Source organism: Stegostoma tigrinum, chromosome 16, assembly GCF_030684315.1.
Source record: "Stegostoma tigrinum isolate sSteTig4 chromosome 16, sSteTig4.hap1, whole genome shotgun sequence".
In the NCBI taxonomy this organism is placed as follows: Eukaryota; Metazoa; Chordata; class Chondrichthyes; order Orectolobiformes; family Stegostomatidae; genus Stegostoma; species Stegostoma tigrinum.
Window position 1 is genome coordinate 11465796 of NC_081369.1, and position 25255 is coordinate 11491050.

At 41.4% G+C, this 25255-nt stretch overlaps 1 protein-coding gene across 4 annotated transcripts in view; it reads right to left on the reverse strand.

Annotated features, from left to right (window-relative positions):
* The window catches only part of mmp15b (matrix metallopeptidase 15b), a 173963-nt gene that overhangs the window by 95445 nt on the left and 53263 nt on the right, over positions 1-25255 (reverse strand). Inside the window, exon 2 of one of the 4 annotated variants that reach the window (XM_059651608.1) lies at positions 13781-13996. The exons of 2 other annotated variants lie outside the window; for them this stretch is intronic. In XM_059651608.1, the coding sequence (XP_059507591.1) occupies positions 13781-13885 (105 nt within the window). In that variant the 5' untranslated portion in view covers positions 13886-13996. Of the gene's footprint in view, positions 1-13780; positions 13997-25255 lie in introns of those variants that run through there. One more of the 4 variants, XM_059651609.1, reaches the window with a different exon arrangement.

A 25255-nucleotide genomic window follows, 5' to 3' on the forward strand; every position in this document is an offset into this window, starting at 1 on the left:
CAGACTCTGTGCCAGAGACCTGCACCCTACTGCATGCCCCTGGTAAGTCGTCCCCCCCAGCAGTATCTAAAATGGTATACTTGTTTTTCAGGGGAACGACCACAGGGGATCCCTGCACTGACTGCTTTTTCCCCCTTCTAACAGTTACCCAGCTTTCTTCACGCTTAGGAGTAACTACTTCCCTGAAACTCTTGTCTATCTCTGACTCTGCCTCCCGAATGTTCTGAAGTTCATCCAGCTCCCGCTCCAGTTCCCTAACGCGGTCTTGGAGGAGCAAGAGTTGGGTGCACTTCCTGCAGACGTATTTGGATGAGACACTAATGGCGTCCCTCACCTCATACATCCTGCAGGAGGAACATTCCTCTACCTGCACCGCCATCCCTGCTAATCCCCTAAACAGAAGGCTACAAAAAAAAGAGAAGCTTACCTTGATTTGTCCCTGGTGCATAAGGTTAGAGGAGGTGGATCGCTGGGAGGCCCTACAAGGGTAGGGTCTAGGGTTTACACAGCAATCAGTTATATAGCCGAGGGATGAAAAAAATAGTCACTCCCTTCCCAGAAACCTCTGTGTGTGGAATGGAGAGTTCATTCAGGGATTAAAATTTCAATTTGTTGTGTTGTTTTCTGACGTTTATAACTGATTACATGTAGTGAGTGTGTAATTACTTATACCAAATTAGGGGGAGGCTATGGCCTCATGGTATAATCACTGGACTGTTAATCTAGGCACCCAGGCAATATTCTGGGACCTGGGTTTGAGTCCTGCCATGGCAGATGGTGGATTTTGAATTCAATAAACATCTGGAATTAAGAGTACTCATGACGATGAGTCCATTGTCAATTGCTGGAAAAAAACCATCCAGTTCACTAATGCCCTTTGGGGAGGAACTGCCATCCATACTGATCTGGTTTACATGTGACTTCAGACTCTCAGCAATGTGGTTGACTCTTAACTACCCTCTGGGCAATTAGGGATGGGCAATATGTGCTTGGCCAAGCAGTGATGCATCATCCCATGAATAATTAAAAAGAAACTAATTCTTGCTAAGTACAGAAACCTGGTCTATGCTTTCTATCATAGATAATAAAATGTGAGGCTGGATGAACACAGCAGGCCCAGCAGCATCTCATGAGCAAAAAAGCTGACATTTCGGGCCTAGACCCTTCATCAGAGAGCTTTCTATCAACCTGGGTCTGAAAATCAGATAAATTGGGTCATTTTGTATACTCATTTAAAATCTTGCATCTCTGGCGAGGTGAGCATTTATTGCTCATTTCTAATTAAGTCATGAGTCAACCAAATTGCTGTGGGTCTGGAGTCACATCTCAGCTGGACCAGGCGAGGAGTACAGATTTCCATTGGTGAACCAGACAGGGTTTTCTTTTTACTGATGATGGTTACATCGGTGCTAGTAGACAAGCTATTTATTTCGGATTTTTCCTTTTCATTAAATTTAAATTCACTATCTGTTGTGGTGAGATTTGACCCCATGTCCTGAGAACTTTAGCCGGGTTTCTAGATTAGTAGTCCAGTGACATTACCACTATGCCACTCCTCCGGCGACAGTAAAACCTTCTTTACCAATTTGACACCTCAGAATGAAACTGTTTCTTTGTACAAACACTAACAGTGTTGCAGTGAAGTCTCTATATGTCCATCAATTTAACAGAAATCTCATTCTTATACAGTCTGCTAATTGGTTCTTAAATGCTTAACAATGTTAGGTATGAACAGTTCATTGGTCTGCTCAACTAACTAGCACACTAGCTAATTTAACTTAGCCTGACCAAGACAGAGCAATGGGGGACAACTAAAAAAGATGAACCAATTTAAATGCGTGATTAAAGTAAATGGGAATCAACCTAAAAGAGATTTTTAAAAAGACAGAAGTGGCTGGGTGGAAAGAAAGGGAAGGAACGGAAGGTAAAGGGTGCAACTGTTGGTGGATCCAGAGAGATCCTGGAAATTTAAGGAACAACCTGCGATGTGGAGGGCACAGTAATAGTCATTGGGGCAATGGGGATAATAACAATTGGGTATTGCATATTAAGGGCAGGGAACACAATGGGGTGAGTTGGTGTGCCAGGAATGGAGGAAGAAATGTGGAATTGAATGATGGGGGTGTAAGGGTTAGAATGGGCATAGGGTTCACAATGGGGATGGATGAAAAGGAACAGCAGGAATACTCCAAGAGATGGTGAAAGGGCCGACAATCAAAATGGGGACGGGAGAGGGACAGAAGGAATGCGAGTTGATACAGACCAAAGATTAAGGGTTGAAATGATACTCTAAAGGTAGAGAGTCAAAGAGTCAAAGTTAAAGTATAACACCGTCCTCTTGCACCAAATTTAATTGAGAATTTTGGAGAATGCAAAGTAATGCAAAAGGGAGAGGTTTCAGACCTGTTTGCAGGTGTTCAGCCAGAGCCACCCCACACTAAAATAATATATCAAAACTGAAAGAGTTAAAAGCTGTTGCATGAGCAGTCCCTTAAGAACACACCTAAACTACATTAAACAATAACTGCATATTAAAGGTGTTTAAGATCTAAAAGCAACAAACAAATAATACCCAACCATTTATTCATTTCATTCATTGCTTACACTTTAACAAGAAGGTCAGCTAAGGTTCAGCAGTCATGCTAATGGTGGGGTTTGGGGTAGCTGGTAGAGTTTGAAGTAATTAATGCATAATTATTCTCATTCTTTGAATCCGAGGTCCATGCATGAAAGAATTAATGACTTGGTCATGTAACCGCTATGAAGTTGGCTTGCTTGCCAAGCTGTACGTCAGAGAGGAGGACTCAAGAAAGACGGGAACGTCATAATCCTACCAGCAGACAAAGGGCCTATGACTGTCATTACAAACAAACAAAACTACATTGAAAAAGCACAGGGACAGCTTGCAGATACACAACAAGTGGAAATAGATCCAACACTGCAGCTTGCAAACAGGATCACACAAATGCTGAAGGGACTAAAATAGGGAGGTCAAACAACCAAGACAGACTACATAAAAATGAAACCAGAAGGCTTGAACATCCCCCAAATTCTATGGATTACCCAAATTACACAAACCAGTCATCCCCCTCAGACCCATTGTCTCTCTTCCAGACACACCTACACAAAAACTGGCCAACGAACTACAACAGAGACGGAAACACCTGGTCGACAGATCACCCTACCCCATCCACTCAACCCAGAAATTCCTTAACAAGCTCAAGAACATTAAAATCAGCGACAGTGAGATTATGATATCCTTTGACATCACAACACTATTCACGTCCATTAACATACCACTAGCCAAAGAAACACTTGCCACATTACTGTATACGTAAGGAACACTGACTTCTAACAGCACCATCAGTAAGGACAACATACTCAAACTACTGGTCCTATGCTTCACCGTACACTTCATCTTTAATGGCCAAGTATGCAAACAAATCAATGGCACACGTATGGAGTCACCCATCTCAGGGCTTATTGCAGAGGCAGTCATGCAAAGACTGGAATGCACTACCCACTCCCTCATACAGCCAAACTGTGGATCAGATATGTGGACGACGCATTTGTCATCATTAAACGTATCAAGTTAGAAGAAACACACCATCTCAGCAAAAGCGTTCTCACTTGGATCAAATTCACAAGAGGAGGAATACAACAATCAACTTCCGTTCCCAATTCAGTGTAGAATGAATGACGAATGAGGAGTTCCAAACCACAGTATACAGGAAGGCAACCCAAGCTGACCAAATCCTCGATTTCCACAGCAATCACCCCAACGTCCACAAACAAAGCTGTGTTAGGACACTATTCAAACGAGCCACAGCACTCTGCAACACGCCAGAACTGTGCAAAGAGGAGGAGGAGCACCTATACAAGGTATTTTCTAATAACAGATATCCCAACAACTTCATCTGCAGATAGACAATGCCAAGAGGACACAGTATGGTCTAAGATAATGGCCACACTACCTTACATTAAGAAAATATCAGAACTGACAACGAAACTCCTACGATCACTAGGAATCATGGTACACACAAACCCACAGCCACACTACAACAAACACTCACAAGGACCAGAGATCCCATACCCATCACAGCAGAACCAACATAGTTTACAAAATGCCTTGCAATGACTGCAACAAACATTACATTGGGCAGAGCGGAAGAAAACTAGCCATCAGGACACATGAACACAGCCAGCAGCAAAACGACATGATGAACTTTCCCTCATCTCAGTGCACTTGGAGAATGAAGGCCATCAGTTTAACTGGGACAATGTGATCATTCTAGCTGAAGCCAACCAAAGACATGCATGGGAATTCCTACAGGCCTGGGTATCAACTAGTAATGTAATCAATAAACATGTGGAATTATACCCGATATACAACCTCATGCAAAAAAGAAATGGAAATGACACAACCCAACTTAACAGGCCAGATCATATAAATTTCAAGATGAATAGAACTTCATCGCTTCATCGGAGGCTGCACTTATGATATTATCTAGCTTGGTGACGAAAACATCTGCACGATAACCAGACAGCTCGGTGAGCATGCCAACAACCTCATCCACAATCCAAGCTACAATCTTTGCAAGAACCTTAAATGTAACTGCTATACAAGCTGCACCTTCACTTCCACTCCATTGGTTCTTTCCAATGCACAACTGAGCACGTGCATAGCATATCCCTTGACAAGAAAGATATTAGGTTTGTCTAGTTCACCATGGGCTCCAATAGCCAAGCTGTCCAAACCATGCTATTTACAGCTTTTGCTGGGTTGTCTCAGATATAAGGGGTTATCAATTGCATCATGAGGCAGTCAGAACTTCCTGGCATCATCCAGCCAGCTTCCTAAACAGCAAGAGATTTTACCCTCAATTTCCAATTTTTTTGAATAACAAACACAGTTCTCAGGTTCACAGAATCCCTACAGTGTGGAAGGAAGCCATTTGGCCCATCGAGTCCACTCTGACTCTGCAAAGAGCGTCTCACCCAGACCCACCCCTTATCCTATCCTTGCATTTCCCACCTAGACACTATGGGCAAATTAGCATAGCCAATCCACCTAGCCTGCACATCTTTGGACTGTGGGAGGAAACTGGAGTATCTGGAGGAAGCCCGCGTGGATATGGGGAGAATGTGCAAACTCCACACAGACAGTCGTCCGACGTTGGAACTGAAACCGGGTCTCCGGCACTGTGAGGCAACAACTCATGTTTGTTTCTTACATCATCTCCAGGGCTGACTTATGATTGACAAGAAAGTACGGCTTACAACCCCAATGCAAAATACTCAGATGACTGAACAGAGCCACAATTTAGCCGATGCATCCAGCAGGGCCATCAGTGAATGTACAATTGGTCTTTTGAGGATATGTTTCTGTTGTCTGGATCACTCAGGAGGATGGCAAAAATCAACAGATAGTGTCTCCAGAATAGTAGGGCAAGCATCCCTTAATTTGTATTAAAACGCTGATTCTTGATTTGCAGATTTCCCATTAGATAGGTGGACACATCCAATTTTCCCTTGTGCACAGGCCTAGTCACTATGTTCAGCAGCTTGATCCTCAAAGGTGGTGAGGACCTAGAGTGTAGGCATGTTGACCTCTGTGTTAGCACTTTTTTTCTACAGTGTGCAACAGCTCCTCTTACAAAAGAGTTGAGCCATTAAGAGACACTGTATGTAAACATGAACAGTTTGCTTGCATTGATAGATACAAAAGTACTTGTACTATATTTGTTCTATACAGTAAAATGAAGGGTATGCAGGGTACTTTGATCTTAGTAGGACAATGGGTAGACACAACATCGTGATCCAAAGGGCCTGTGCTGTGCTGTACTGTTCTATGTTCTACGATGTCAACTCACATCCATGTGAGCTCTGCATAAGAAACTGATGTGGAGAACATTATGACTGAAAGGGTACTGAGTATAAGGCAGCTGCTGTGGTGAACAAGCTAAATTGATAGACTTCAGTGAAGCTGCATCTGACGTGCACGTTCTTTTTTTTAATCTGCGGTGTTGACAGTGAAGCTGCTTTTCATAATACAGTCGGTTCTGCCATAACTCATGTTCCGTCAATGCAAAGTGGCTATAACTCGACTGACAAATAGGCGAACGCTATTTCTAAAACCCAAATTTGTGTTGTCTATAATGAAATTTTATCGGTGCACAGGGGAGTATGCACTGATATCACATGAACATTTCATGGGCTTTGTCACGAATATATATATAATGCTTGTGCTGGAAGAGTCTCCATGCCGGTATCAGGTGATCATTTCGCAGGCTTTGTCATGAAGTGTTTTCTGTGAGAAGTTTAGCACAACCTCCTCCCCCATCAAGTCATCTTGACATTTCTTCAAGGTAAAGTATTAATTTTACTTTTATTTCATTATTAGATATGAATTAAATATTTATTCAAATTGTGCTACCTTTCTGTTAGGCTTTCGAGTAATTTTTGAGCAATGTTGAATGATTTTTTTTCGGTGGTCTGCCCCAACCCCATTCACTGTGATTGATCGGTGTAATCATATGTCAAGTTTACTCAAGTTCGGTTAATCTGGAGTTATTAGTGTGGACTTTTGGTTTATATCAGGCGTCATTCTTTGGGATGCGTAATTTCTATAGCACAATTTTCTATAATAAGATTTTACACAGGAATGCAACCATCACATTATTGCACAACTGACTGTAGTGTCCTTATCCATAATAAGTCTTTGATGAGGGGCACGGGACGTCTAGATTATTTGAAAGGTAAGTGAATTGATGGTGAAATGATGTGTCAGCTGCTGAATGCTGCAAATCCACTTATGTTTCAAATGGCACATGTATGAGATCCAGAATCCCTGTGTTGCTCTTAATCCATGGCTAAGTGCAAAGAAATGAAAGACACTATTTAGTCATGAGGCATACGATGAAGTTGTGTCATCCAAGGGTGTGCGCATTGATAAGATAGGACACAATCATAAGCTATGAAACAATTAGCAGACATGATACTTACGCAGGCAGACTGCACAAGATAATTCTTCCTCTTGTGGCACCGGACCCAATCACACCTTCATGTATATTGTGTGCTGACTGAATCACCCACCTTTACCTATGCAGGATAGCTTTTTGTTGCCACCTCTGGGGAAAAGAATCTCTCTATGCTCATGTAAATCCCACAAAGATATGATCACTAAATGTTGGATTTGTCTTCTACAAGTTCTCTGCCATCTCCAGGATTGGGTATGAGTCTTTTGATGGTGTTGAAGTTCAGAGAATGAAGTGCTGTCTGAGTGGCTGCCAAATATGGTTTCCAGAAATTGAAATGCAAAATGCCACAGCAGGAACCAGAACCTCCTACCTGCCCATCAGAGGAATTAGAAATGGGCTTGTTGGTTGCTTCTAGAAGTTTCCAAAAACTAACAGATGTTACACTCAGTTCCCTAACAAGGTTCCTCAATTTATTATGGGTTCAAATACTCCAAATTGTCAAGCTTGAGTGAGGAAAGATGAACTAGCTCTCCATTATTATTCACCAACTCCTTCAACTGGTCACAACAAGGTTAATTTCAAACAGATCTCTTCCCTTGTGAATGTCTCTCTCTCAGACCAAATGAATTAATGGTTTAAAGGAGCCAATTTAACCAGGCTTTCTTGAAGTAGCAAAAGAGTATATTCATTAATTACAAAGTACAAGAAGTAATAATAATGCACACGGATTAGAATAAGAGATGGGTTTTTAAAAAGTGCCCTCGTTCAGAATACTGTCCTTTCTCTCATGATGTTCACAAACTGAGATAGCTCACAGCAGCCTACAGTTCAGTTCTCGTGCCCTTTCCCTTTGAAATCCTTCACTTTGATACTGGGTATGACATTTTAGGGTCTCCCTTGAGGCTGACGATAATCCACAAAGGCTTTCCAGTCACTGAAATATGTTGCTCAGAATTTATACTTTCGGACATTTTTTGGTTGTATGTCCTATTTTCTAAAAAAAATGTTCAATATTTCTTAAGCCGGTCCAAGATAATGATCCATCGTCACAGTTCAGGTCTAACCATCACGTGTAGGCTTTATGTAATTTAAATTCACCGTGATTGATCTCTGCCATCTCAGTAGATCTCTCCAATCTCAGATGACTGAGTAAACTTGACAATCATATGTCAAGTTTACTCAAGTTCAGTTAATCTGGAGTTATTAGTGTGAACTTTTGGTTTATATCAGGCATCATTCTTTGGGATGTGTTACTTGACGGGAAGGAATGCTTGATAGGATTAACACAACAAATTTTGTGTTATTCAAGTTTCATTCATTGTGATTCACTATATGCTCTTTTTTCTTGGCTTCGGTACTTTGCAAACTATTAACTGGCATTCAGAATTAAAATAATCACAATTTTATTCGCTTGCATACAATAACAGCTGAAAAATTACAGATTGAGCATTGCCAACTCATAAATCACGAGACTAACTCCTAAGAATCAAGAGATTCGGCATAAAAACCAAACCTTTTCTTTTTCAAACATAAATCAACATAGATTTACAGTCTGTTTGCGAAACTCATCAGTGGTTTACTAATTTCTAATATTTCAAAAATTACACTTTTGCATCTGAAAATGGTTAACAAAAAAAATCTTACCACTCCTTCTTTTCTCAGAAACCAAACAATCAATCTGTAGCAAACAGCATAGGTTGTAGAACTCAGGTCTCACAACCATTAGATGCCAGAAAGAGAGGGGAAATTCTTTATTGTCATATTATTGCATATATATATATATATATATATATATATTAGTCTGTTTATTAGATCCATATGTCTTAATCATTACCACTGAAATGAAATGAGCTGTAAATATTCAATTTTGTGAGCACCTACATGTCTATGTGTTATTTTAAATGCATTTGTGTATATCTGTTTATTGATTAATAAGTATGATTTTACCTATGTATGTTGCTTATAAATGTATTTATCTGTATTGTTATTCAGTGGTGAATCTTCCTCTTTTAAAGCAGTCCCGTGCAGTTTTCAATGTATATTCCTGCAACTTTGACATTTACTTATACAGATTTCTGACTTGGATTTGTTTGTTTCTCTCTGCTATTCTCATTCCAAGTAGCTCTGAGACACCAACAGCTATCAGAGCTAGTGTTTACCAGCAGTATTGCACCTGCTGGCTGTGAGCAAACTTGAGGTGGCAGAGGTGACTAAGGTGGAGCCAGAATGAGAAACATCAGGCCCTCAGTGAGGATTCTGTCACTGACACAGAGCTACCCGAGGCTCACTGTGGAGCTGCTACCATTCCCACGCTGACACTGACAAAGGGAGGGGTTTGGGAAAGGGGCAAGTAAAACTCAGACTCAGGACTCAAATAGGAAGTCAGATTCAGGCTTCAGAGATAACACAATGTGGAGTTGGGGGAGCACAGCAGGTCAGGCAGCATCAGAAGAGCAGGAAGGTTGACATTACAGATCAGGACCATTCTTCTGAAATGGGGGAAGGGGAAGGGAGCTCTGAAATTAATAGAGAGGGGTGGGGCTGAGGAAGGTAGGTGGGATGTTGATAAGTGAGTGCAGGTAGGCAGTGGTGGGCATTGGTCAGTGATTTGGGAGGAGTGGACAGGTGGGAGAGAAGATGGACAGGTTGTGTCAGGTCAAGTAGGTGGGATGAGTAGGAGGGTTGATCATGAGGTCGGGGTGGGGAGATTTTGAAACTGCTAAAGTCCACATTGAGACCATTGGGTTGTAGGCTCCTAAGGCGGAATATGAGGTGCTGCTCCTCCAGTTTCTGGGAGGCACCACTGTGACACCGGAGGAAGCTCAGGATGGGCATGTCGCCCAGGGAGTGGGAGGGGGAGGTGAAATGGTTCATGACTGGAAGGCGAATTATTATTTTCCCTTCTTCCGAAGTGGAATAAGAAGTGCTATTCTCCTCACGTACCACGCCACCAACCTCCAGAACCAACGCATCATCCTCCGACGCTTCCGCCATCTGCAATCTGACCCCACCAAACAAGATATTTTTCCCTCCCCACCCTTATCTGCTTTCCGGAGGGACCACTCTCTCCAGGACTCCCTTGTCTGCTCTACACTCCCCTCCAGCCCCACCACACACCTTCAAAACTGTACCATTACTGCATACCTCACTCCCACATCTTGCAGCTTACATACGCCATCAGCTATTTAAACAGACCAACTGCATCATCCAAACAACTGCACCTTATCACTGATATATGTCCTTCTTTCTTGCAGATAAGGCAACCTCATGCTGAAGTGCCAATCCAGCAAGGAACAAACACAAATGCTGTCTCCACCCTAATGGAGGAGATGGCGCCAACCATTATTGGTGCAGCTGCGACCATCTGCAAGTGATCTAATGGCCAAAATGACTTTCTTGGGTTCCACCCACCCATCACTCCACAATCTCTTCTAAGTACAGCATGTATCTCCTGATTTCTTCCCATTTCCTCACTAGGACACTACTCTTGTGCTCATCTCCATTCAAATCGCCAGAGAACACCTAGTTATGATGTGGCATAACAGCATAGATTCTGAGGGGAGCAAGATAGTGTGAAATAAGCACCATCGCTCAATCTCTCACTTGCAGCCAGCCGCCTAGACACTGGCATTCTACATACTTTAGATTCTGGATGTGAGTTTGCTCGCTGAGCTGGAAGGTTAGTTTTCAGATGTTTCGTAACCATTCTAGGTAACATCATCAGTGAGCCTCCGACAAAGCGCTGGTGTTACGTCCCGCTTTCTATTTATCTGGTTAGGTTTCCTTGGGTTGGTGATGTCATTTCCTGTTCTTTTTCTCAGAGGATGGTAGATTGGCTCCAAATCAATGTGTTTGTTGATGGAGTTCCAGTTGGAATGCCATGCTTCTAGGAATTCTCGTGCGTGTCTCTGTTTGGCTTGTCCTAGGATGGATGTGTTGTCCCAATCAAAGTGGTGTCCTTCCTCATCTGTGTGTAAGGATACGAGTGATAGTGGGTCATGTCGTTTTGTGGCTAGTTGATGTTCATGTATACTTTAGATGTCAACACAGAATAACGATCTGCACATGGTGCATCAGCAAGTATGACTGGCTGGCAGCCAGGACAGAAGGAAAGGCCTGCATAGGATCCAATTCCCCAGAGAGAGACTGTACATGAGCTCCTGACAATGCAGCTAAGAACTTTACTGTAAAAAGCTAATGAATATGGACAATGCTTGTTGCATTGGCAGGTCTGCCAGACAGACAGTTGTTAACATCTAGGAGCACTGAAGGGTTTGGCACAAACTTGGCATAGGATTTTGTTCAGATTGCTTTCAAGCATGTTTAGATTATGCTATTATAGTAATGTATATCTGTGTTCGAAGGGACTGGTAGGGCCTCACTGCAGTTCAGCAATCTATTCTGAACAGATAACTTGTTAAGGCTCCTTTCCAGGGGGATGGTAATAGCTCCATAAAGTACAAATGTGGTCTCCACTTTCGGAGTAGCAGCATTTATTTTTCTACCATCAACAAAATGCCAGTGTCCCTGCTATTGCTAGTCAGTCAGCTAGCCAGCCAAGATTGTTGCTACCAATGTCAAGGAGATGCAGTCAAAAGTCAAGCCTTCTGTCTCAGAGCTATCTGATGGCACCGTCCAAGGCCACCTACAGTTTCTTCTGCTGAAAAACATCACCTTTCTACCAGCACAAAACACAGGCATCATCGCTGCTCCCAAGATACTGGTTATTCATTTGCTTGGTATGTTCAGAATGGTCATATTTTAACTGCATCACGTATGGTGTCTGCAAAACCACATATATGCAGTCACTGTCACCATGCATCATAGAGAAGCCTGTTACCATGACAAAGTGCATATCTTGCAAGAAGTGTGCATACAGAATGCATATACCACTTTGATACCAAAATGGCACCAAAGCATTAAACGTGCAGGCACTCACAGCCAAACTTTACAGCCATGCAATCTGTATCTACCTTATCACAAACAAGCTGATTCATAATCAGCTTTCTTTTTTGCCAGAAGAAAGAACCTCAGTATCTTCAATCTTTTCTGAGAAGCATAATCTTCCAACTTTGGTACTATACTTATAAATATATTTTACATCTTCTCCATTACCAGTACTATAGAAAAACACTGTACTCCATATACCAAATGTAGTCTACCTAAGATTCACTACAGCTTTTCTACTTTTCAGTTCTATCCCTATCGGAATAAATCCATAAATCCTTTTGCATAATTTATGATGTTATTAAGCTGAGTTGCTACGTTTAAGATTTGCATAGTCACAGAAAATATGTAATGTTAATAATTACATTGCCCAAATTATCATATTCAGCAATATAGGTAAAATCTTTAATATTCCTGAACCTCACTGCTACCAGAACCTATGCAGTGAACAAGTTGTTCTGCGTACATATCATGAGTTAACTGGGGTCGGTTAACTTGGTTGGCTAGTTTATAATAGAGTCATGAACAGTATGGATTTAATTACTGCACTCGCTGAGGTCACCACAAAGGGCCCACCTTCTTTACCTTGACTGACGCATGATGATCCTCCGATAAACTACCACCAGTCCTCTCTTTCTAATAAGAGTGGAACTCTATGACAATCTTGCCTTTAATAATTCAATTAATGTTGTAGTGCTTCCCCACTATTAACAACATAAAGGACTAACAAGGTAGAATACTTTACAGAGCCTAACAATGCTCAATAATCATACCTCAAGTCCGTCATAGCCCAATAAACAGACAACATAAATGGATGGCAGTACTCCAGTTCAGTTAAGGTCAGTGACTAAGCAGCATACAGTTAGCAAAGTAAGATGTAGTCTATTCGTATTTGGTATTATTAATGCATAATAATAATGTAAAGTATTATTGACTGTAATGAACGCACTCAAAATGTCAAACAACATTTTCTACTTCAAATCCAATATATTCTCATGCTCCAATACATCATGCATAGTGAGATGAAGTTGATTCATGCCCATTAATATTGGACAATGAGTGTGTATATATATATATATAATATATATATATATGCAGCTTGCAATTATAATTTTATTGGCAAACTTATTTCAGAGTACATGCATGCATCTGAATACTGCAAATTAATCAGTACAGTAAGATTGGACAATGAGGACATGCATGAATCTTCCTGTTCTAAATGCATTTAGAACTGATACTGGACAATACACCCATGCAACTTAATACTAGGAATTTATTGGAGCACTTTAATATTGAATAAGATAATGCATGTATATTAATTAAATACTTTTAGGCTAACATTCATATTAGTATGATCAATGAATCTATTCCTATGTATCAGCACTGTCGAATGAATAAATCCATATACTGGTATAAAATACAATTTTATTAGCATAATTTAGTACTAAATAAGGTTAGGTGAATATACTAATTCTGCACAGCAAGTCAAACGTTTCAAACTCAAGGTGGTGATTAAACAATGCGTATGAATTCTGCAGGGTTACCATGCTAATACTGGACAATACTCCTATGCATATTAATACTGTAATATTAGTAAAGCTATAGACATATTACTGAACATTTCAATCGTGCAAATTAACAATGAACATGCTTTAATAGAGTCCAATCACGCAATTTAATACTGTACAGAAATAACATGTAGCAATATCACATTCCCCGGTGCTGTTAACACTGTACAGTCAGATCGGCAATAGCTATTCGAAGATGTGTTTTGTACAAATACTGTAGCTGCTGTACATGCATGAACCCGACTTGGAAACTGACTCCAACCGGAGTTCGGATGTCTTCTTTACCTCTGCACTAAAGGTATCCTCCTCAGCCCGGCTAGAAATGGCGAGAAGCCCTAGAATGACAATAGGCACTGTCCAGCTTCGGCTCCAGAACAACCTTCCGGCCATTTCTTAGCGATGTATTTTGGCTCTACCGCCCCGAGCCTGGGTGATCCCCTCTGCCCTCCCTGTCCTTCTCTCCCGTTCTGTGAAAAGACTGATCGACCAAACCAGCGCCCTCTACAGATTTAACACAAGACTACAATTACTTAAAAAGTCGAAGGACTGCCTCTTCCCGAACGCTTAATTATCAAGTGTTCATCATTCCACTTCCTCTTCCACGAGCAATTAGTACCCGCGACATTCTGTCGATAGTTTGCTTTCAGCTGCAAATTTGCCTCCCTACGTTTTTCATTCTCGGATCGTGCTGAAGAACAACTCCTACTTATCATTTTGCATTTCTTCATATTTTTCATGGTTTACTTGACAAAGGCAAAAATCAAGATCAAAACTTTCCCTCACAAATGCTGCAATTTTCTTAAGAACAGACATGAAAGCACACTTAACACGTAGAGTAACAAATACCTATGACCACATTTAGCAGCATTAATATACAATGAAAGGATTTGTATATAATATACGCATATGTATAATACGTTAATGTATTTATGTAAATAAGTCAGTTCACATCATCATTTGGAAGTGATGTAATATCACATGACAAGTAGACAGTATTCCTTCCAATACCTTCCTGGCAGATACGGGATTTTGGTTTGTGTATAATTTGTATTTAAACAAACAGGCAATATTTATGCTTACATCAAAACGTTTTTGCAATATTAACCAGCCTCTCTCCTGGATCTAGCCACATATGGTGGTAGGAGGTGAACGGGTAACAAAAGAACAGCCAATGATTGAACAGCATGCAGAGAATAGCAACTAAAAAAAATGCTGAAGAAATAGTTGTCACTCCAAATTGCAGGCCCAATTCAGCTAATAAGTAGCTAAACGGGCACCATAAATTCACAACAGACTACAATGTATCAGAGCCAGCAACAAATCTAAAAAGACCAGCAACAGCACCTCAGTTCTGAGGAAGAGTCACCGGACCTGAAACGTTAACTGTTTTTTCCTTCGTAGATGCTGAGAGAGACCTGCTGAGCTTCTCTAACAACTTTGTTTTTGTTTTAGCAACAGCAAAAAGTGGTTATTGGGAGTTTGAGCAGATGACATCCTAGTCAAGACAGGAAATCAAAGTGGAAATAAAGCAATATCTCTGGATGAGCTGACCAAGGCCCTTGAGTCCTTTGGAAAGAATAAAACCAGCATTTTACTGGCCAGCACTTGCTAGATGTTTATGACAGTATGCTTCTGGCGGGTAGCATGTGAATTCTAAGGATTTGGAGCAGATCTGTAGCTCAGTTTGTGGGTGTTGAGGTGTGTTGGCTTGCCGAGTTGGCTTGTTGTTCCACAGACGTTTCGTTACTGTGCTTGGTAATATCCTCAGTGCAGCCTCTGATGAAGTGTCGGTGTGTTTTCCCGCCTGGTTTTTAAACTCTGAGGTCCATTATGATGGATAGCCTCACTTCTGGGTTTCCTCTGTAGTGGAACGTATACAGGGTCAAGTTCAATGTATTTATTAATAGCATGCTTCGTGGAGTGCCATGCTTCCAAGAATTCTCGTGCTTGTCTCTGCCTAGCCTGTCCCAGGATCTTGCTGTTGTTCCAGTCGAAGTCATGGTTCTCCTTGAACAAAACAATGAGGGTCCATTTCAATTATCAGACCCTCCTGGTGCTTCAGATATATGTAAATAATGTACTGTATCAGAAAGAAATGCCTTAGGTTTTTGTAATTGCTGGGAATGCCAAATTACAATGTTTGTTTTTCATCTGGAAAGACCGCACAGAACTGCTTCAGTAACTGTGTATGCGCATAAAGATTTTTTAATGAATAATGTATATTTTTTGCAATAAAAAATTACAAATGGTTCAGTAAATATAGAATTTGATATCTATTTCAGTTTCAGAAGAAATACAATGATTCAGTAGGTGAAGTTTATCAAGTGCATCCAACAAGCGGGAGAAAGTATGGATTCATTTATCAATAATTTATATCAGCTCTCAGAAAATTGGGAGTATTTCTTAGAAAAGCTTCTGCAGGACCAAATCGTTGTTAGAGGTCTTAAATGAAGCATGTTTGAATTTCTGCAGTCAAGGGATGCCTTGACATTGCCAAGGTTATTCAGTTGACTGGCAAAGGACAGTTAGAAGATACAACTGCAAAGTAATGGAAGCTAATAGATTTATTACAAGAAACAACCAATCCTGTGGAGTTTATTAATCTCCAAAGAAGAAAAACATAACTGCACAGTATGAGGGAAGTGTGCAGAAGGCATGGTAGTTGTCACAACCAATGTGAAGGGCAAAGGCAGCATCAGCATGAAGACTACTACCTGGCACTTTTATGAAAAGATGTCATTTTAAAGCAGTGTGTCACATCAAGAAGCTCACATTTCAGAAACAAGAAGGAAAAATACACTCTAATATTAAAGGATCAACTGGAAGATCTGCTGTGCAGAAATTTCAGTTGACAAACAAAAAACACATTTTAAATTGGATAATGATACTGCAGTTTGGTTATTTTTGACACTGATCTGTGGCTGCAGCAAGAGTTTCCTCAGCCATTCTATGGATAAGCAGTGATAGTCAGGAAACAGACTGGAATAGGGTGGGGGATGAGTCTGGGTGGGTGCTCTTCAGAAGGTTGATATGGACTCGATGGGCCAAATCATCTACTTACACAATGTAGGGATTCTATGATTCTACATATTTCAAAATAAACTCAGGAAAATTAGACAATTCTTATACAAAATCCAGAACCGGGCTTGTTCGCATTTAATTCAAAGATCTACTACAGATTTACAGCCAATTCACAAAGTAGAGTAATTGGAAAACCAAAAGAAACTTAGATTTTGGAGTTGAATTTCCAGAATGGTGGAAAGGGCTTTGGAAGCTGAAAACAGCTTATCATATCACCTTGCATCCTGAGCAAAATGTGCATGCATGTTCACAGTAAGAAAGTTTCTCACCTACTTTGTCAGAAAGTAAAGAATGAAGTAGATTCAAGGGTTGCAACTGCTTAAAGCTACAAATTGATGTTCAGGTGTGATTCCAGAACCCATATCAAATGGTCCCACTGTGTGGGACTCATACTTTTGAATAAAGCAGTTGAATGAGAAATTCAACTCTTATCTTAAAAAAATTCTGTTCCTGGATCACAATAATTCTTTAAGATTTGAGGGAAAAAGAATTGTAAAAGTTGGAAATCCAAAACAAAATCAAAAGGACGCAAGAAACACTTAATGGGTTGTTAGCATCTGACTAACTGGGTTCTGATGAAAGGTGTGAATTTGAATCTTTAACCTGGTCCTCTTTCAGCTTCTTAAGTACATTTCGCGTAGTTTCTGTGCCTTTACGAAACAAATCCTGGTGAAAATTTTTTTGAATATTATCAATAGCACATGTAAATGTACAATTTGAGTACTGCGTACAGTTCTGGTCACCGCATTATAAGAAGGATGTGGAAGCTTTGGAAAGGGTGCAGAGGAGATTTACTAGGATGTTGCCTGGTATGGAGGGAAGGTCTTACGAGGAAAGGCTGAGGGACTTGAGGCTGTTTTTGTTAGAGAGAAGAAGGTTGAGAGGTGACTTAATTGAGACATAAAATAATCAGAGTGTTAGATAGGGTGGATAGGGAAAGCCTTTTTCCTAGGATGGTGATGGCGATCACGAGGGGGCATAGCTTTAAATTGAGGGGTGAAAGATATAGGACAGATGTCAGAGGTAGTTTCTTTACTCAGAGTAGTAAGGGTATGGAACGCTTTGCCTGCAACGGTAGTAGATTTGCCAACTTTAGGTACATTTAAGTCTTCATTGGACAAGCATATGGACGTACATGGAATAGTGTAGGTTAGATGGGCTTCAGATTAGTATGGCAGGTCGGCACAATAGAGGGTCGAAGGGCCTGTACTGTGCTGTAATGTTCTATGTCCTATGTACTCCACGGATCACAATTTGACTACACCAGGAAACAGTTCAATTTTCACCAAACTAGATGTGAATAGACACTTCTGGCAATTTCTTTGGATGAAAAATTAAAACTATTTACATACGTTATTACACCATTTGGGAGAGATTATCTCAATTGATTACCTTTTGGTGTCATTTCTGCACCAGAACATTTTCAGCAGATTAAAATAATATCCTGGAAAGATTGGAGGGAGTAATTTGCCATGTGGATAACATTATAATCCATGGATCAATGAAGACAAAGCATGACGCCAGAGTGAGAGTTGTGCTAAATCTCCAAGAAGTAGTATCTGCCCTCAATAATAAATGTGAATTCTTACAACGGAATATTAAGTTCCCATGGCACATTGCACAAGCATCAGGGGTCATAGCAGATCCTGAGAAAATCAGAGCAATTAAAGATTTTCCACCTCCTCAAACTGTCACAGGGCTTACGCAGTTTATGATGAACAAAGTGAGAAAGTTTTTATTCAACTTGGCAAGTGTGAATCAGCTGTTACACAGTTGCTAAGACAACTCTAGGCTTGTTGTTAGGAAGAAGCCCAACAAACACTGTTTGATTGTATCGAGCATATTTCAAAGCAAACCAAAATACAGCAAATTTGGAGATCTGAAATAAAAACAAAGTGCTGATGAAATTCAGCAGGTTTCACATCTGCGGAAAAAGAAACAGAATTAATGTTTCAAGTCTAATTTGATTCTTCTTTAGAACTTATGAAAAAGACGTCATTTTGAACTCAAGATATTAACTGTTTCTGACAGAGTTATAGTCATAGAGTCATACAGCAAGAAAACAGACCCTTTGGCCCAACCAGTCCATTCCAAATCAAACTCGTCCCATCTGCTTGCTCCTGACCATATCCCTCCAAACCTTTCCTATTCATGTTTCTATCTAAATGTCTCTATTAAAGGTTGTAATTACGCCCACATTCACTACTTCCTCAGGAAGTTCATCATTCCACATGCAAACTACCCTTTGTGTAAAAGATTTGCCTCATGTCTTTTTTTAAATATCTCTCCTTTCACCTTAAAAATGTGACCCCTACTCTTAAAATCTCCCATCCTAGGGAAAAGTCAACTACATTAACTCTATCTATACCTTTCATTATTTCATGAACTTCTATCAGGTTGCCTCTCAACCTCCTATGCTCCAGTGAAAAAGTCCCAGTCTAAGCAGCATTTCTTTATAACTCAAAACGTCCATACACCACAACATCCTGGTAAATCTCTTCCGAACCCTCTCCAGCTTGATAATGCCCATCCTATAATTGGGCGACCAGAACAGGATACAGTATTCCAGAACAGGCCTCACAAATGTCCTGCACAATCTCAACATAACTTCCCAACTCTTCTTCTCAAAGGACTGAGCAGTGAAGGCAAGCGTGCCAAATATCTTTTAACCACCCTGTCTACATGTGACGCAAACTTCAAAGAATTACGTACCTGCATCTCTAGGTCCCCCTGTTCTTCAACACTAGCCAAGGCCCTATCATTAATTGTGTAAGCTCAACGCTTGTTTGTTGTACCAAAAATGCCATACTCTGTACTTATTCAGATTGAACTCCATGTGTCATTTTTGACCTATTGATCCATTTGATCAAGGTCCGTCTGCAATCTACTCTGCCACCAATTTTAGTGTTGTCCGCAAACTTACTAATCATGCTTTCAATATTCTCATCCATATCATATATATAAATGCCAAACAAAAGAGGACCCAGAACTGATCGCTGTGGAACACTGCTGGTCACAGGCCTCCAGTCCAAAAAGCAACCCTCAACCATTATACTCTGCCTCCTGCCAGTAAGCCAGTTATGTATCCAATTGGCAAGCTCACCCTGAATCCCATGTGACCTAACTTTATCAATTAGTCTACCATGCAGAACCTTGTCAAAGGCTTTACTAAAATCCAAATAAACAATGTCTACTGCTCTGCCATCATCAATCATTTTGGTAACTTCCTCAAAAAGTTCAATCAAGTTTGAGAGACACGATTTTCCTCGCACAAAACCGTGTTGACGATCCCTAATCAATTTTTGCCTGTCTAACACAATGTCCATAAATCCTATCTTTTATGGTCACCTCCAACAACTTACCCACAACAGAAGTCAGAACTCCTAAGTTATAGTTCCTTTGTTTCTCCTTACAACCTTTCTTAAACAAAGGTACAACATTAGCCACATTCTGGTCATCAGGCACCTCACCTGTAGTTATAGGTGATGCGAATATTTTTCAAGGAGTCTCGTAATTTCCTCCCTTACTTCCCACACCATTCTGGGATACATTAGATCAAGGTCACAGAGATTTATCCATTTTTATATTCTCTAAGACCTCCTGAACTTCCTTTTCTGTTACGTGAACTGTTTTTAAAGCATCAAAGTTTATTTCTTTGCATTGTCTAGACTTCATTTCTTTCTCCACAGGAAAAACTGATGCAAAATATTCATTTAGTATCTGCCCATGTCCTGAGGTTCAACACAAAGACTTGATCTTTAAGAGGCCCTACCCTCTCTTTAGTTACCCTCTTGGTCTTAATGTATTTATGGAATCTCTTTGGATTATCCCTAACCTTATCTGCCAAAACTATCTCATATCTCTTCTTTGCCTTCTTGATTTTTCTCTTAAGAATGCCCCTACACTCTTTATATTGATGAAGAGATTCAATTGAATCAAGTTGTCTATATGTCAAGTAAGAAACTATTTTATTATTGGCCAGAATCTCATATCTTTATTCATTCATTGTTCCTTATTCTTACCAGCCTTAGCCTTGACTCTTAACAGGAACTTAATGCCTGGAACTCTCATCATCACACTCTCGAACTCCGCGCACTTGTCAGACATCCTTTTACCCGCAAAGAGTCTATTTCAATCAACTTTTGAAAGTATTTGACTCTGAGTCCAGTATACTTCCTATTTTGAGTTCTGAAGAAGGCACCTTTAAGATGGACCTCTCACTTCCCTGATCTCTCTTAATAAGGAGCCATTCAAGTAAGTTCCTGTGACAAAGGCTGACACTGTAACAATGTAGTCAACAACAGCCTGTACAGAAGGCCATATTAACGAGGACAAAAGTCACAGGCATCTCAGAATTAGCAAAGCAAGGAGCAGGTGAGGAGTCAAGATCACAGCAGAGTAGCAGGGATGCATCTGGGCTTCTGAGCTCAGGGCTTGACCACTCCCATTTGCTTTCTTTTTCTTTTTGTTCCTTTTTAAATTTCCTTTTCTTTAAAGCCTTTTGCGGCGGGGTCATAAGCATCGATACAAGAGCGAGTCGTTCGTGGAATGGCAGCAGCCTCCTGGCAGTTGGAGGCAACAACAGCTAATTTGTGACTCCTCCTGTCAACTGGGGCTGGCAGCAGCAGTCGCAGTAAAGCTCCTTCTAAGAATGGAGGCATCGGCAGCATTGGAATCAGCAGTATGTTCCTGATTTCCCCTGGTGACTGGGACAGCAGCAGTGATCGGGGGCGATAGTGTCGGCAAAGCTTCTCCCAATGATCAGAAGTGGTGGCAGCATCAGAATTGGCAGTATGTTCGCAACTCCTTCCAGCAATCAAGCCAGTGGTGATAAAGCTCCTACCTGCGATCAGAGATAGCAGTGGCAGCAAAAGATTACAGGCCATGGGTAGGCTTGGGTACGTGCCTTGGAGACTGAGCAGTCCATACACCTTTACTGAACTGGGGCTTTAAGATCTGGACATTTTTCTTTATTTTAGATTTGGACGTTTTTCCACTTGGCTCTGTTTTTTTATTTCTGCTGTTTTGTTTTAATTCTGGTTTTGCAACCAATGGCGACTTTGTACACTTTTCATTGTACTCCTGTATTTGAGTACACATGACAATAAAATCTAATTTTAATTCACCTTATCATCAGCCAGAGGGGAGCATCCCTTAGAAGTAGATAGGAACAAAAATGACTATTTTGTTAGATGCCCTTTATAGGTGACTTATGTGATGTTTTCTCAGTTTTTATTGTCATGAACATGTCCTTTAATAATAGAGTAATACAGTTAGTGTTGTGGAGTTATTATAGCAGCAAAGGAAACTGTTTGACTCACTGAGTCCTTGCCTGCTCTCTATAAATCCAATTAGTCCAATTCACCAGCAAGTTAGGCATACAGGTTTATTTCCCACCAGTGCCCAGCAAATTATTTTTGAAACCATTTATTATCTTCATTTCCATCACCCCATAACAATAATTAGATTTGTGTATTATTATTGCTTGTGTCAAAATGAACTGAGAGCTAAGGGTAGGAGTGGTGGGGATGGATTGGGGAGCATGGGTTTCCTGTGGTGCTATGGTATATTTTAGGGGAGATTGCCGGTGGTGGTGACTCCATTTTCAATCAATTTGGGATGTATTGGGATTATCAAGAAGTATGTCTTTCCTGGATAATCTCTCTTTCAAATGGAAGATGAATTACAAAGTCATCTGTCACAGAAGTAAGAGCCACTGACATGAAATGTTGTTAATTAGCTTGGCCCTTCCAGCTATACCAGCCTATTGCCATGAAGCCTGCCACAGCCTTGGCTGCCTCCGTCCTATGCCTGAGTATTTGGCACTTCTGGAGCACCCCCTTTGTTTTCCTCTTCCCCCAATCCTCAGCCAGGGAAGGTTGTTGCTCCAGGCCCACCTCTTTATCCAGTTCCATGCCTCTGTGTATTGTCATATTATTCAGCATGCAGCATTATGACCACAATGCAAGACACTCATTTGACTCATATTGCAGGATACCAACTGGCCATTTAAGGACATCTTCAAAGTGCCAGTGGCCTGTTTAATACTTGCACCTATCTATAAATGGCTTTGGTTTGGAGCCACTGCATATGTATGATTGGACACCAAACAATCATCAGGATAGCCTTTATCCTCTAGCAGCCACACACTGAGATATAGATATTGATTTAAAGAGGTATGAAGAATAAAGGCATAATGACTGTGCCTGGGTAAATTATGCTTCTTGTGATCATAATCATTCATTGAATGAAAGCCTGTCCTATTTAGCAATCTGGCTGATTGGTCTGTCGGAGCCTTACAAGTAACATGGGTATAAATGATGATTGCAAATCCTTTATGCCTGAAATGCCACATATGCCTCAAAGTGGATGCATTTCCATGCTCTCCAAAATAAGACATCCATGACCGGCCTAGATCAACAGCTGATGCTGGAATGAGCCAGATGCATAAAAATTAATTCAACAGTGACTCTGATTGCTGCAGACAAATAGTAGACTTTCACGAGACTGTGAGGCATTGGGTCATTGTGGATCCGACTCCTGGATGGGCACAGTATTTTACAGCAAAATTACTCCGTCATTTGTAAGTAGCCGAGTCATGGGCAGTTTCCCTCATGTCATTAGCAGTGCCTTCCCTTTGCAGCGTCTCACTATGTTCTTTAGGCTTCTTCCTTAACCAGGAAAGTGCATTTGCTGAAGGTCCTCCTTGGTATTCTGCCCATTTTCCAGAGTAGCTTGTCTAAATTTAACCCTCTGCTTGGTACACTATCATTCACCAGTGCTTCCTCTACCAAACTCTACTGCTCAAGAGATGACAGCTACTTCTTGTCCCAGTCAAGAATTCTGTGACACATTGTTCATAAATGCATACCTCTCAGTGTCAGCAGAGCAACTCTGGGACATTGGTTGAGAAACTGAACATTATCCTTCACTTCTTAAGTACGTTAATCAATGCATCCATTAGCAATCATGGCTTCCTGCTCTGGTCATAACTGTACCTCAAGGTGTCCGAGACCCTCTATTTTCCCCTTGCTTCCTAACGGAGTTCAAATTTGGCAAATTTAGAAAACAAGATGACAGTGCATGGTAGCATTATGGGTAGTAAGAACATCATATGACATGAAAGGACAGTGCATAAAAACATGCATTCCAGAAAATAAATGTCAAAGTAGGAAAGAATGGTGAAGAAGCAATATTAAAAACTCTCGATCTGAATGCAAGGAATGATACTGCAATCCCAGGGTATCAAAGTGGACTTCACAAGCTTCAAAATTTCCCCTTCCACGACCACATCCCAAAACTAGCCCAGCTTGTCCTCGCCTCCCTAACCACTTCTCCCACATCAAGCCCCACCCCCATCTCCTACCCACTAGCCTCATCCTGCCTCTTTGACCTGTCCGTCCTCCCTGGACCGACCTATCTCCTCCCTAACTCCCCACCTACATTCACCTTTTCCAGCTCCAATCCCGCCTCTTTGACCTGTCTGTCTCCTCTCCACCTATTTTCTCCTTTATCCATCTTCTATCTGCCTCCCCCTCTCTCCCTATTTATTTCAGAATCCCCTTCCCCTCCCCATTTCTGAAGAAGGGTCTCTTCAGAAGGTGTTCATCCAGCTCAACACCTTGCTATCTCAGATTCTCCAGCATCAGCAGTTCCTACTATCTCTGTACCAATTTTAACCTCACTGCGAAGCCTGCTCTACGGATGCCGACCTAGAAGAGGTTACCCTCCTCCCTCTGGAAAGATCTCAGTGTATCCCTCCCCCACTGCAACCATCTTGTAATCTCTTCGGCCCTGAAACTGCTTGATCACATCCTGAAGCAAACCAGGTTGAACAGCCACATTGCCCGAGTACCTGCTTACGGAACCCGATCATCCCCAACAGACTACAGTCTATATTTAAGCCTTCCCAATTTGGCTCTAACCGCGACGACCGCTACATTCACAACACTGATATCCTTCAGAAGCCTTTCTCCCTGTGACTCCTGAAACACACACTCGCAGCAATGCGCCAGCATCGCCTAATACTACAATTAAGCCTACCCCATCTCAGAGACTCCCTCTCCCAGACCTGAAAAGGACCTCTCTTGTTTTTTATTCTTTGCAGGATCCACAACCTGAACACACAATTCTACTCGGCTTTATTGGACACGAAAAACCAAAAGTACTTTAAACTTACTGGTGCCTGCCCCACTACGTGCCCGCTGCCAGCGGCCATGTAGGCACCTTTAGAGCACCCATGGATCCCATCACATCAACCACCGTCCAGTACGCCACTTCTGGTACAGTGAACGCCATCGACACCGCTGCTGATGCACTGCCTCCGTTTCCAAGGCGACACCACCGACATCAAGGATGATGCTGCCACCAACATCCAAGATTTACCAGCTTATGCCACTCTGCCCATGCCGCTCTGCCCACCATCTCCACAGCCAGCAGTGCCAGAGGCCAGAGTAGCACCCAGCCCTGCCAGGTCTTCACCAGCCCCCTAGACCTCCCCCTTACCTAAGACCAACGGTCAGTCCTCAGTAAAGGGCTCACCTTTGTCCCCCACCACCCAAACATCAACAAATACTCATGCTTGGAAGTTGAACAGTTTTTCTGCCGCCTTTGCACTTACTTCTTTAATCGTGAGCCTAACCCTCCCCCTACTGACCTCTTCTCCCACTTCCGACACAT